This window comes from Linepithema humile, chromosome 3 (assembly GCF_040581485.1).
Source record: "Linepithema humile isolate Giens D197 chromosome 3, Lhum_UNIL_v1.0, whole genome shotgun sequence".
In the NCBI taxonomy this organism is placed as follows: domain Eukaryota; kingdom Metazoa; phylum Arthropoda; class Insecta; order Hymenoptera; family Formicidae; genus Linepithema; species Linepithema humile.
The window spans coordinates 2258766-2272816 of record NC_090130.1 but is presented as its reverse complement, the minus strand read 5'-3'; the positions used below and the strand labels follow the sequence as shown (position 1 = coordinate 2272816).

Here is a 14051-nt window from a genome sequence, read left to right as displayed (position 1 = left end):
AAATTTCTTATACACTTATTGTTAAGTAACATTTAGATTTTCCTTTGCGGCATTATTAAAACATTGTGTTTATCTGATAGAGATATAAAACCTGCGTGCTGATAGCAGTGCCATGATGAATAACACATTCTTTTATCTAGTTAAATCCTAATATGTTGTTGGTTGCTTCTATCATGGCTAGCGTTGGAATATAAGAGCGTTAATGCTGATTTCTTTTTAAAGCCAGTGTATTTTTAATCGCAACATGGTCGCACAAGTGCTCCATATGTCATAAACATAATGCAGATAAAAAAATTGTCATTCTCTTATCTCGGAGGTTGTCGACCCATTACGTCCTTTGTATAACATACACTGTTGGATAATTATTCGACTACAAAATACTACTTTGTTTTTTTAATTGTCATTTGATAAGTATTACAAATAAGAGACACGATTTCGCATCAAGTTTGCGCGCAACAAAGCTTAATTGTTATTACTTTTATTCGCAACTTCACTAAAAAAATCATGCAAATGAAAATTATTGTCATTTCCAATACATTTTCTACATATTATTATATTCTTAAGCTGTATTCCAAATAACTGTGTGCTTTTCAATATTAAAAAAATAATAAAAATAAAATATTATTGAAAAGAAATATTAATATTAAAAACAGTTAATAAGAAATTGAGTTATTTTCTGCAATTAGCTTCATCCTGAAATCTAGGTCATCTATGTAGGTCACGCAGGGTGCGTGCGCGTGCCGCTTGCTTCCCTTTCAGCCTGCTACCTTCGGATTTTGCAGTTTAAATTGCAGTCAATTCCAAAGGTTGCTGCAGGTGTTACTTGCGTGTTTTTTCGCCATCTGTCATTATTTTCACTATTCAAAGTAGGCCATTATAATGCATACATATTTGAAATACTTTGATATAATTTTGCACTTTCCTTCATCGATGAATTTCTTGATAAATTTAAACTCCTAGTTTCATAGATCTGTTTTATTAAGAAAAAATAAACTTTCACACACATTTTTTCAAATGAAAAGAAGTCCGAATTTGAAGACACCTTGTAGATGTCGGAGGGCTTCGATCTCAGAATAGCTTATAAATAAAAGATCGATGTACTATACGAGTGTAACGGCAGCACCTTTCATTGCGGTCACGTGGCGCAGAAATAAAATTTAAGAGCATTGTGCTTGCGAAAATGAAACGCGCATGCTTGCGATATGACAGATCGCGGGCACAAATGATGGAATTGGAACTCGCTTTTACAAGCGAGTACCAACCTACAGCATGACCTTACGAATATATGGCTTTTCGCCAATAGAAATATTGCGGTTATTGAAAAAAATACGTTTTACACAATATCGATCAGTTTTATACATGCGGTTTCTGTTTTGTTATATTACTATAGAATTCGCTTCCGATCAATCAATCGAGAGTATTTCTGATCGCGATATTTTCGAAATCTGAAGAGTTCTGACGAGCAGGCAAATATTTGGCAGTCATTGCGATTGCGAGGACTTTTAGTGGTCGAAGGACATGGTTGCTATTTCGGTAGAGATTTTCGATGCTGCATTAAGCATCCTGTCACTTCGCCTCGAAAATAGATCCGCGGCCGATGTTATTTGCATGAATCGCCGCATTACGTTACATTCAAGCCGTAATAACATTATTATAAGCATATTTAATTTACCCTTCTCCTTCCAAAAGGCTTGTAATGGTCCCGCCTCATTGGTCTCCGTAAGTGTGCCATGCTGAAGGGCGAAAGTTGATGAATCGGACGATAGGTCAAGATAAACGAAAGCTGTGGCGCTGTTTGTTGACAGAGGAGAAGAATAGAACGGATCTGTCACACGTGTCCGGTCGACTGGATTAGTTTTCGTCAGCTTCTCGAGTTCATCGACTTCCGACACGAGGAACGTCGAGTCCTGGCTCGAAGCCGCATTTATCACGCCCTACTGTTTCCTTTGTCCGTTCTGCACAGACGCACGACACGCACACGTTCCACGGGGAAGAGAAGCATCGAAACGGAACCGCCCGTCCATTCAGTCACTCAATTAAAAATTCAAGAGAAACTAAGTTATTGCTTTATGCAAACGTTCCGAAGCGATTCTCCGCTATTTTCGCTGGGTTAAGGTTTGTCGTTGTTAAAAATTCTTCACTAGATCTGAACAAAAATCGCCTTGCACAGAACGTATTTCGGGTGCTATTTGTATTCATTTCGAAATACAGAACTCGAATTCACGTAGTTAAAATTTATGATGCTGCAATGTGGATGGATACTGAGTTCGTTAAACTTCTCTCATTTAGCCAATCGTATGCAAATCTGTCTTACGACGTGGTCATTTATTTTATTTATATGATGTTAAAAAGTTGATAACATTCAGAGCTATTCTGAAAATTGAGAACTGCCACTTCACACATCGTCTGATCTTTGGATCGATGCCTACAAGTTAGTGTAACAGTCGGTGACGTCGTCAAGAGTATATATCAGACACATAAATCTCTAGCCCTGACCTTGAGTCATCACCATAATTTTTCGCTTGTCAAAGAAATAAGATAATTATAATAAATCAGTGACAAATTTCGTAATTGTCACATAAAAATTGCATTTGGAGCTGGATCGAATTATGGACATACATACATTTAATTACATGACGCAGGACAGAAAATTGAATTAAATTAGAATAAAATATTTATAGCGCCCTGCGCTGTCCTATTTTAATCGCAGTAAATTCTATATTTTTGTCATACAATTCGGAAACTTTTTTGTTGAACGGCGTTAAAAATGGAGTTTCAATTTTCTAATAAATTTTTTTCGACTTCTCTGATCATCTCTAGGGATTCTAAAATATAGCTACAAATTTAACGCGACCCAGTAAACAATTTCTAATAACGTTAACCCTTGCAAACGCGGTGATTAATCGCTTGTGTTCCACACACCTGCCGGATCCTCGATCAATCCACTTATGTGCCGAGCCACCTTTAATCTTCGCGAAAACTCAACTTTACTATATTAACACCAAATCGATCACTTTGCTATATAGCTGTGCGAAAGTCACGTGCTCGTTTCCTAAGGGACTTTCGATCAAGACAATGAACTCGAGTTACCGCACGAAGAATTGATTCGCGATTTTCGCGTTTATTTTCCGATCGATAGATTCCATTTATTGACGGATAATGATTTCTAGGATTTCGGTGCGAGACGAGCTCGGTGTGGATGTGCTGGTGGTACTGTTGAGTCGAGAGCTTTTGGAACGCACCACGACCTCCCCTGCTATAAATAAAACGACGGCCGCCACACCGAAAAGTCTGCCAACGAGACGGGCAGCATTGATTCGCCGTAATTTTCCTCGTAAAATTTGAGAACTGGGAAATTTTCCGGGTGATGGAAATTAAGCGGAATAGATCGGCGTCTTCGGACGCACCGAAGTATGCCAAGTCACACCGGTGGCACTTTCGATGAAACCTGAATTTTTTCGCCAGTCGTATCTCTTGAGGAATACTGATGATTTTCGCGGATCTTACTTGACAATTTCTCTGTACAGAAGTATATGAGATAAGTTTTGAAACAGTCGCGTTTCAGTGGATGATAAGCCTCAGAACATCAATTTGTTTTGAGCTTTAATTTTAAAGTTCTTCGAATATATTTTTAGAAGCAGTAACTTTTTAAAAGTGTTATAACTATTTTTATTAGAATATGCTTCAACAATTATACTTCTTAGAATTGTTTTGAATGTTGAATGGCTTTGTTGCCAGCTGGCTCGGTACCACTAGTTTATATAGAACTATATGGTTCTTAATAAGAATTTGATTAACGCATTTTTAATTTTTTTTTACTGTTTAAATCGAGTAATTTAATTCTGTTAAATTATTTTATTAAAATTTGGAAATAATAAAAAATAATGTTAAAAGAATTATGCTACTGGTGTAAAAATCGTCATGAAATATATTCATAAGAATTAAAAATAAAAATTAAAAAATTGATTAGCGAACTGACGGACCAGCACAAGATGACAAACTTCGAGATACTCTGCTTATCTTGTCGGATAACTAGATGGCTTGCGAGATATTAACGGTAGGTATTTGCAGTTAGCAGAGTACCACCGACCCAACGCTCTTCGATTAGCAGTAGTATGGTACAAAGTTGTACCATCAGCTGCTTTATCGACGAGCAGTGATACAGTTTTCATCTGGCATGTTAAAATTACGCATTCTACAAATCAATTAACACGGTAACAAAATAATATTTTACTTCTTGAAATAAATAAAATAAATTTTTGATTTTTTAATAATATATTCTTATCAATTTTACTAGTCAATTATCTTTCCACTTCAACAATTAGCAATAAAAATTCAAAGAATAAAATTTAATCAAGTTTTTTCATTGTTTTCAAAATGTAAAATCTTTACAAGTGAGACAAAGTTTTCGTATTTTCTGCAAAAATAGTCGAGAAAAGTTGAAAGCAATTGCGTCATTCTTTATGCATGCAGTTTTACGGGGTCAAATCTCTCAAGTGCAGCAACAGAAAGCTAGTTCATCAATATCAAACTTAATTGTACGCTCAATTGTGTACGCGAATACAATTAAAAACTGTTGATTCACCGCTCATTGAAATCTCTTGGTGAAAAATGAGACTTCTGAATAATAAGATATTTTCTCCCTCAGTTAAACCGCAAACGATTCGTCAAAATTTTCTTACTTGAATCTGTTTTGGAGAGACTGTTTTTACAAATATGCCATTTGAATAATGGTCGCTGTCGTCGAGCAAAACGTCTCTTTTCAGGAAGAATCGATGTCACGCTAAATATACAGAGCTGAAAGTCTTTGCTTCACAGCCGGATGAACGACGCACGCCTCTCTTAGCTGTTACGTTTCCCGCTTTAATTATTCAGCGTCTCGGCATTTCCGCTGGTATTTTCGTTGCCGTGCACTGGCCGCATCGCGCGCGCACATTAAGCGAGACGTCGGATATTATAGCGCGATAAGATTTACTGGTAACGCAGTGTCGTACTACACGAGCACGCCGGAATGTTCAAGGCAAATATCTGAAAAGATATCGTCGAGCAATTGCAGTCGGAACAGAGAATCACATTTCTGCTTATTATCAAATCTGTATCACAAAATATTTCTTTTATTAAAACGAATAGATTACTGTAGAAATATTTTAAAAGAGAAAGTAATTATTTTTACTTTATATGTATGTAAAAAAAAAATTTTTAATAAAAAGTAAATGGTACAATTTTTTGAGAATAATTTTAAGCTTAAACATTTGTTCTTTAAATGTCGAATTTTTTTTTGTCATGCATTTTATATCTAGCAATGTTTATGAAAAAGAATCAGGACTAACTTGTTCGTTACATATACTAATCGGTCGCGTTGTTAGCACTTGCACCTGCCTCTCTTCTCTTTCACGGTTGCATCATTGGCATCGTTACTACCGGAAATGTAGGCCGCTTTGACGAGGCGCTCGAGGCAGATTTAGAATCCTGTGCTGGTCCTAAGACGTGTTTCGCGCGTGCCGAGCGGACTCTTGAATTTTTCCAGAGCGGCGCATGAGATCAGACATCTCTCGTGCCGCTTTCGTGACGCTCGCAGCTGCAGCAGCACGCGGCGCCGCGGCGCTGCACGCCGCGCGAGAAAAAGGTCGAGGCGCAAATTGTTCTCTATTGCGGCAAATTAGCGGACGATCGCTATCGAGAGGCTGAAATTATTCCTTTCCTAACTGCTGCGTGATTCCAGCGGCTACCGATAATGTGCAAATGATTCTAAGTTTTTTAGAACAAAAAAAATACTTTACTATATACTTATCTGTTATTTGAATTTTTTTATTATCTAAAATTATATAGAAATAAATATATGAAAAATAATAAATCTTACGATTGATTTTATTTATATCAACAGTCATGTTTATCCGCTTGACACTTCATGATATATTTGAATTTTAATGATAATGTACGAAGTTTTAATAATATAATGTATGGTTGAAAGATAAAGTAGCAAAATAGAGATATCGAAAAATAATATTTCCCAATAAATGTAATCTTTTTTATGACTTTAGTTTATGTGGTAATAGCTGAATTATATGTGCCGCGGTATTTATAGCTCTACCATTTCAGGTTGCTGCAAGCAGGAACGATGCAGGCCGAGGAGCGGTGAATAAAACTTATCCTGATGGCGAACGCGAGGTACATAAGGTGCTAAGTTCGCCATAGGGCGGTAAGATAGGCGGCAGATGGTGGACACCTGAGCGCCCTAAAGTTTCGGCAGGGAGACGATAAGATCGAAAGAATCTTCGTATATAGCGGGCTGAACCGCACAATTATTACTTTACTTGCAGCCCGGTCAAAGGATACGCCGCGTGCAAAGAGACGAATTAGACGCGCTTCAATATGTGTGACGGCCTTGAACCGGCAACGAAGACGGCGACACAGATAGTCATGAAGGCGAATTAGATCCAATCGAACGATTAAGGACGACCGACAACTGCTCGAGGACTTGGTTACCTCGGAGATAGCGTAATTCGAGTCGGCAATACTCAGCGAAACTGTAATCGGAGATGCGATCAGAACTCGATTATCGTTCTAAGCATGATGGTGAAATTAAAGGAGATCGCTGATCCCGGTCGCGTCTGCGAGGGGATCAAAAATGCATTGTGATGCAAATGAAACGGGTACGGGAACGTAAATGAAAGCATTGAATTGCATTGTGCCTTCCATCGTGAAAATATTTCATATCTATTCTACTCTGACGTACAAAGCTGAAGAAATATTTGGAAAGATAGAGAAACATTTCATACGTTTAAAAAATTTGAAAAAAAATATAAAAGTACTTTTATATTTTTTATGTATTCTACTTATTATACGTATAATAAGTAGAATACATCAAAATGTATCCGACAAGCATCTATACGTAAAGTCGTTCCAAAAATGCTGCTGCTTGTACTAAAATAAAATAAATAATAAATACTGTAATCATTTGGAACTTCTTGTGTGTAATTTTTACAGTTCTTTCAAATAAATTTATAATTTAAATTACAAAACACATTCCAATTTTTTCCTTTCGTTCTCACAAAGCGCGTTCAAATTCTCTGTACTTTCGAAACTCGCTACAATGTAGGATATATAATCATTCTCCCAATATTCGTAACATATTATCATCAATGAAGAAACGATAGAAACCATATTTATGATCACAGATCTCGCGCCGAGAAACGACTCTTACCGCAAGAAGCTACACGTGGATAATTTTCCTTTCCTCCATAAAAACCCGATTTCTGAGTCACCGTTAATGCCGTCGGTGCGTACGGAGCCGTGGTTTCGGATAATGTAACTCCTGGAATCGAGAGGTGGGAGTCGACCCGATAATTATACTGGTCGTTGCTCTAGGCGCACGGCATACCGACCTGTTAAAGGCGACGTGTGCACGCTCTTAGAAACGTGTCGTACGTTTTACAACCGCGTTATTACACGATCGTGCCACAATTCATGCGTCAAGCACACGTCTTTAACGGCCCGATGATTTTCTAGATTTTATAGATAGAGAAAAACGACCTGGACGCACAAAAATGGTTGAAAATTGCCGGTTTTTATGCCGTTTTTCGCATCGATTTTCAATCTCATATTTACGCACTATACTAAATTTTTCATCATTTGTTTAGTCACAAATAACTTAGCTATCTTGTAAATATATATAGATAGAAAATAAAAATCAAAATTGTTCAAGTTGAAGCGCGCGCGTCTTACATGCCGCGTTTACGCGTTTGTCCAACCGGCACACCCGTTACATCAATGTGCGGGTACACGCACGGTACATACGTGTATAAGCATGGTAGAATACCCGTTCAGCTTTCTCTTTTTATAGCCCTCTAAGCACCCAAACCCGACTCTGTACGAGCTTCACACAAAAGTGAAGTTGTGAGCCGCTGCTACACGCATACATGTCACGCGCGAGCGTAAATGTACAACGTGAACGTATTAATGCGACCCACACAAAAATGCTTAGGTACAACCTCTGTTGGGATATTCGGAGATGTAAGCTTTTAAGAGGTTTGCCTGAACGCCACGTCGAGTCGATCATTATTTTCTTCGACCGCGTACAAAAATTAATAAAATCGAAATACCGTTTTTATGTTTTGTAAAATTTTGGCAAAATCTATAAAAATGTGGAAATAAAATTTATTCCATTACAAACTTTGGTATAATTTTAATGCAAATTCAGAAATGTTTGTCCAAAAATTGCAAGAATAATCAAAACTTTTCATTTAAATACTTCGTAACTATAGTCTGATGATATTTCAAAAATCCATTTTCCATCTTTCGAGAGAAGAATCTTTTTCGTATCTCATTAACTCATGTTCAAGCTCCTAATCATCACGAAAGTTCTTCCTGTGGAGTACAAATCCGCGCTCAAGTTACAGTTACGAGTTCTTCGTCCAAATGGAACCGGTTGATAAGCGGCAGCTATCTCGAACTGGTTTCGACGGCACAATGTGGTAATGTGTTCTCCATAAGTTTAAATGCTTATTTAATCAAATTTTCGTTATTCTAAAACTTTGATCTAAATCCCCAGAGGTGAAAAATAACAATCTTGATTATTAAAGCAGAAATACAGCAAAGCATCGAATTAGTATCGTTCATCGCTGTGCATTACGTGTATCAGCAAAGATATCATTACGCGGAAAATTGCACAAAAGAGCGAAATGGTTGGTAATGGCAACGTTTGCCGCTGTTTCCTTTCAATTTCTCGACATCCGCAAAGTGGCGCATCGATACGCCGGATAATAATGTTATTACCGGCACGCCGTAGCCAAGAGCCAGAAGTACGCAAGAAGTCGCTCCGGAATTCTCGGATACCCGGAATCCGTTCGATATCCGTCCGTCCGTTTACTGTAAGTGGTGCGAGTACTCGGACACGCGTGCAGTACAAATTACTTCGGTAATCGCTCCGGGTGTTTACAGTCATTGGCACGTAAGTGCCATACACGTGCCCGATCAGCTGTGCGTATGTGTAAGTCACATGTATACGAAGACTGCGTGTATGTGGCAGTTATGTTGTTGGTACTCTCGTTGCGCAAGCGAAAACTTCCACTGTAATAGCTTTAAATTTTCTTTTCCACTTCGATGTTTTATTTCCTGTGATATTTTTTACTAGCGTTAGAAATTCATTCACAATTGTTAGAAAATCCGACAAAATATTATCGATTGAGTGGTGTTCTAATTTTCATTTTCTCATTTGTGTTGAGCAAAAATTTATGAGAATTAAAAAAAAGACATCGATCGAGCGTGTTCAAATTATTACTGGAGGCATCAGCGTGTCACTTTGTGAATGTCAACGAGTTGAAAAAAATGCGTTTGCCACGAGCAGCGAAATTAAATATTAGCGCTGATAAAACATGGCTCAAGCGATTATATGATAACAACGCCTACACTATCTATTCTTTCTATTGACGTGTCTTTGCACTGAAGGATAGCTAACATTTTTATGATATGCAAATTTGAAAACGCAATAATCAAAATAATAATAATAATATATTGTAAATGTTATTAGCAATTAATCAAATTTAAATATTATTTTTATTTTTTCATAAAACATTAATCATTAAATTACTATGTAACGTGATTATTAAGGAGAATTAAATATGTATACTTTTGTATAAAAACAACTGCTCAAAACCCATTAAATTCTATCCTTGAGTACATTTATTTTTATGAATTTTGATTGCTCTTCTACATCGATTGCGCGACGGCGTTATTTTCTTCGTTCATTTCGACGGACGACGATAAATTTATTCGTGTATGTAAATGATGCCTGCAACGTGCGCAAATACGCGAATCAAACTTTAATAATAATTTAATCGAATGTCGCGTCCGCCTTTTGCGCACAAACGAACCTTGTTTGTCTGGACGCTGTCATTATGCGCAACCTAATTACCGGCCAATGATTTCATGGAACGCCATTCGAAATTCAATTGACGAGATGCTCGTGCGATTGCCGAATCATCGACATATTAAACGCTCGCGTTGCCGATCGTTGAGCATTTGCATATTTAATGCCAAGGACTTGCTGTGAGTTATGTCCGAAATACGGACAACGCCTACGGGTACGCTTTACATATTTTCTTGTAAAATTTTATTTGCCGAATGTGTACAGCTAAACAGACTGACCTAACAGTATCTTTCTGGAGAGCGGATGTATACTCCGTTAAAAGTTCGCGTTTCACAATCTCAAATTATGTGTGCCAAAGTATTCGATGTAACAGGACTTCGATGTAACTTGTACAGACATATATCATAAATTTGTAAACAAGAAACTTTTTAAGTCGGTTCCTCGGACTATATTTTCCGGATAGCGATAGGATTAAAAGTGCAAACTCTTAGATGCAATACCGGTGTGGAAAACGCGCGAATTTTTTATACAGTCGGGAATTGCAGATGCAATTGCAGTTATAATAAAGTTTGAGGCTGAATGGGGGACACGTTTCAATGGCCCGAGAGAATCCTTGAGTGTATCGCACACGCGATGGCACAAGTAATGATCCCGGCGGAGTCATTCTATCGGTAGGAATGACTGAGCATTTTATCAGTTCTATTTACAGGTTGACGAGCGCCAATCGATCCGTCTGACAATGCGGCCCGAGTCTATCTGTATGTCAACAGAGCTGTCTCACGAAACTCGACAGCTTCATTGGACAGCACGCGAAATCCAATTACATCTATTTTTCGATGGCCGCTCCATCGCAAACGAGAATCCTATCTAAATAATCAAGGGAGATTTTTTAGCGGAAATTTTTTCGCCCGGTATGAATTTTCCAATTTTAACGGATAAAATTTCTCCCCAATTAGTCTTCCCGCGAAATTTTCTCCGTGGAAAATGCGAGTCTGAACATTTCTGGAAAAGTTTGTCATTAAAATATCATGACAGTGGTCAAATATTCTGCTCCTACATCGAGTACATGACTTGACTTTCACGTGAACTGTGGTATATAGGTGAGCATACGCCGCCATATACGGAAACTCGTATGTTTCCTGCTGGCATATAAATTAGTCTATCTCTCTAAATAATATAATTAACTCCCGTCGTACCAGACGACGTCGCGTGTTTCATCGCGCCTGTATTTTGTGAAGAAATATTTTATAAGGCGCTTCCGGCAGATATAAGCAAATGTAACGAGAGATCGCTGTTATTAAAACATAAAAGATTGATATTATGTTATCGTAATACGTAAAATAAATTTGTTGCAAGAGTCTGCGATATTAAGTTACTTTGAACATTGAAAAATGTTCACGTTCCAAATTGCAGCTGTAATTATTTTTAACAATATATGCTCGAAATAGCTGAGAAGATATTCAGCGAAAAATGTAGCATCCAATTGCGAGGGAGAAAAGTGTCCGTGTTCAAAGTAAAGCGCGTTACTTTTAATTTACTTCAATTGTAATAACACAAAATTACATCGCACGCTACTCGTTACTTGAGCCGAGCAAGGTTACTGAATCACTCGGAAATATAAAGTCGTATCAAGCTGCGTCACGAAGGTAACGTCGGCGCGACGATGAGCCGCCCACGCGCTGTACAACATCAAGGTAGATAATAAATCCGTTGAATCGTACATGTGATGCAGAGTGTGTGTAAGTGCGTCGGAGATTAGGTACGTCGCAGTCGCCTGCAAGTATTTAATGGTTGCTTTGGAGAAAGCTTTAAAGCGAGAATCAGACCCGGCATCGTTGCCGCCGGTAGCGCGGTGCATCGTCTCGTTGAAATTATCGCGAATTATTTGTTACGAGCGTTTAGATTCATAAACAAGCGTCACTCTCTCACGCCTGACATGAGAAAGTATTGCGCAGAGAAATTGCGAGTTATTCGCTTGTCCGCGGACAAGCGAGGAATTAACGCGTAAAGATGTGACGAGTGAACGATTGTCAAATTTATAGGAGACGCTGCGATAAAAATATATCGCAATTTCTTAAGCGGCGATAAATACTTTTTTTATTTAATCTAGTGCCTGTTATAAATTTTTTCTAACACTAGCGTTAAAAAATGTTGACGTTACGCTGCAATTGCAATTAACATTTTTACGATGATTAAAATTTCTACGGCAGTAATTATCGCAAAATATTTAGCAACGCGGTAGCGCGATCCGTTATAAATTTTGATTTTTATATTATCATTTTCTTCGGGAGGTTGCGTGCTAAGGCTTGCGTTACTCGCGCCGTTTCTCGCGCGAGTGTTTCCGCAAGACATTCTTACAGCGGGCCCCGGTATGTGAGCCAGAGTGAGAAACGTAGCGGATAACGAAGAAAAGGTGCGTTGCTTAAAGAGTCCAGTCATCTCCCGAGAGCTGACCTTGATCTTGAGAGAGTGAGTGGTGAGGTGCATTGTGAGGGTCAGAAGTAAAGGCGGTAGTTAAGGCGCGTTTCGCCACTTGATGATTTTCTACGCCCGTGAATTAAATGTGCAACAACCGGCTGAGAAACTAACGACGTTGTATATTTATTATATTGGTCTGCTTACATTCTGATGCGTAATGCCTTTTATTTCCCGATCTTAAATAGGAGCTGGATATGAATTTAATACGAAGCGATGAAAGTGCTCCGATTTGCTTATCACAATTTTCCTTATTCTTTTAAGATAGGCAGTTAATCCTCCGCTGCATTTGCTGAAAGAGAATTTTCTTCGTTCATCGCGAGTGAATTTTAATTTCAATCAAGGCCATTGGCTTCGCATAGCCGCTAGCTATGTACAATCAGCATGCTTATACTTTTACGTCCTCGGTGCGCGCGTAAAACTATTTACGATTCTTCGCGTAAAAGACTGTACTTGTAATTCAAGTGTATGTAATTTACATATATCAGCATAATGACGGTAATATTATTAACAATAATATTTTAGCGCCAATAAATTATTGTAATACAGAAATGCGGTGCAAGGTTTGTTACGAAGAAACCGATTAAGCTGCAAATTACTCGAGATCAATTTCCCTCGCGAATTCCTTATTAAAATCACACGCCGGAGTCACGAGCGCGACCTAATCGAGGCGTAGTTGTGGAGAGACAGGGGAGATGTCCGTGAGTCTTTTTGGCGGTGTTGCGGGGGCCGGAACGGCGGGCTGTTGGACCTGCAGTGTCGGTGCACACGGGCCTTAGCGCAGACGTAGCGTTTTCGCTCTTCTCTCTCGCAGTACGCCGCGGTATAATGGCAACGTGTTTTCGTCTAATGTACTTTTTGTGATGTCCTTGATGGAGGAGTCTGCGAATGCAGAACTACAGGGCAGGCCCGGTGGGGCACGTCGGTACGCGCGGTGTGCCGCGGGGCGCAGGAGGGAGGATCACGAGAGGACGGGAGGAAGAGGGGGGGACGCGACAAGAGGGCCCGGCAGCACCTCAACCCACCTCAACTTCGGGCATAGTCAAGGTCAGTGTGGCAGGACCACCCGTCCCTCTTTTCTCTCCCCTCTCCGTCACTTCCTCCGGGTTGTCTTTTTTTTTTCTCCTTGTTCGCGCGTCCGATTCTCTCTGTCTCTTTTTCTCGCTTGTTCGAGACCCCCCCCCCTCCCCCTCTCGGCCCCCGCGGCGGGATCCGTACCGCATTATCGCGTCATACCGTGCTAAAACCCACGCCCTTCCCCGTGCAGGCGCAAGTGGTTTTTTTTTTTTCCCCTTTTTTTTCCTAGCGCGGACCAACTTACGATCCTGCGAAATCCCAATTAGTGGAGATATCCGCGTGATAGGAACGGCTGGCGAACAGTATAACGGGTTATCGCCGGACACATGATAATTCGCACGACAGATTGAATCGCGAGAAATGCGCCCGGACGGCCTAATGGCTCTGGCAAAAGTTTTGAGCGCCCGTGCGAAAATCCGCATAATTCGTCGCGGTATCGCCGCTGCCGGCGAACTGTCGCGTGCACGGAATTATCGTTACTCTTACACACGATATTGTATGCGCACGCTTCGCGGGAAGAGAAATTGCCATTTCTCTCGAACCTTCCATTTTTCATCGAAAATTGGTATAATTAACCCGCGATACGAGAGGCATCGACTAGAAACGAGATTGGCTTATTTTAGCGCAAATA

General features: G+C 39.3%; 1 protein-coding gene across 12 annotated transcripts in view; it reads right to left on the bottom strand.

Moving 5' to 3' along the window:
• Ca-beta (Ca2+-channel-protein-beta-subunit) overlaps nucleotides 1-14051 on the bottom strand; it is an 85734-nt gene that overhangs the window by 25884 nt on the left and 45799 nt on the right. The window contains exons 1-2 of one of the 12 annotated variants that reach the window (XM_067351495.1): nucleotides 2923-3215; nucleotides 1673-2146 (exon numbers count right to left, since the gene is read on the bottom strand). The exons of 10 other annotated variants lie outside the window; for them this stretch is intronic. In XM_067351495.1, the coding sequence (XP_067207596.1) occupies nucleotides 1673-1732 (60 nt within the window). In that variant the 5' untranslated portion in view covers nucleotides 1733-2146; nucleotides 2923-3215. Of the gene's footprint in view, nucleotides 1-1672; nucleotides 2147-2922; nucleotides 3216-14051 lie in introns of those variants that run through there. One more of the 12 variants, XM_067351496.1, reaches the window with a different exon arrangement.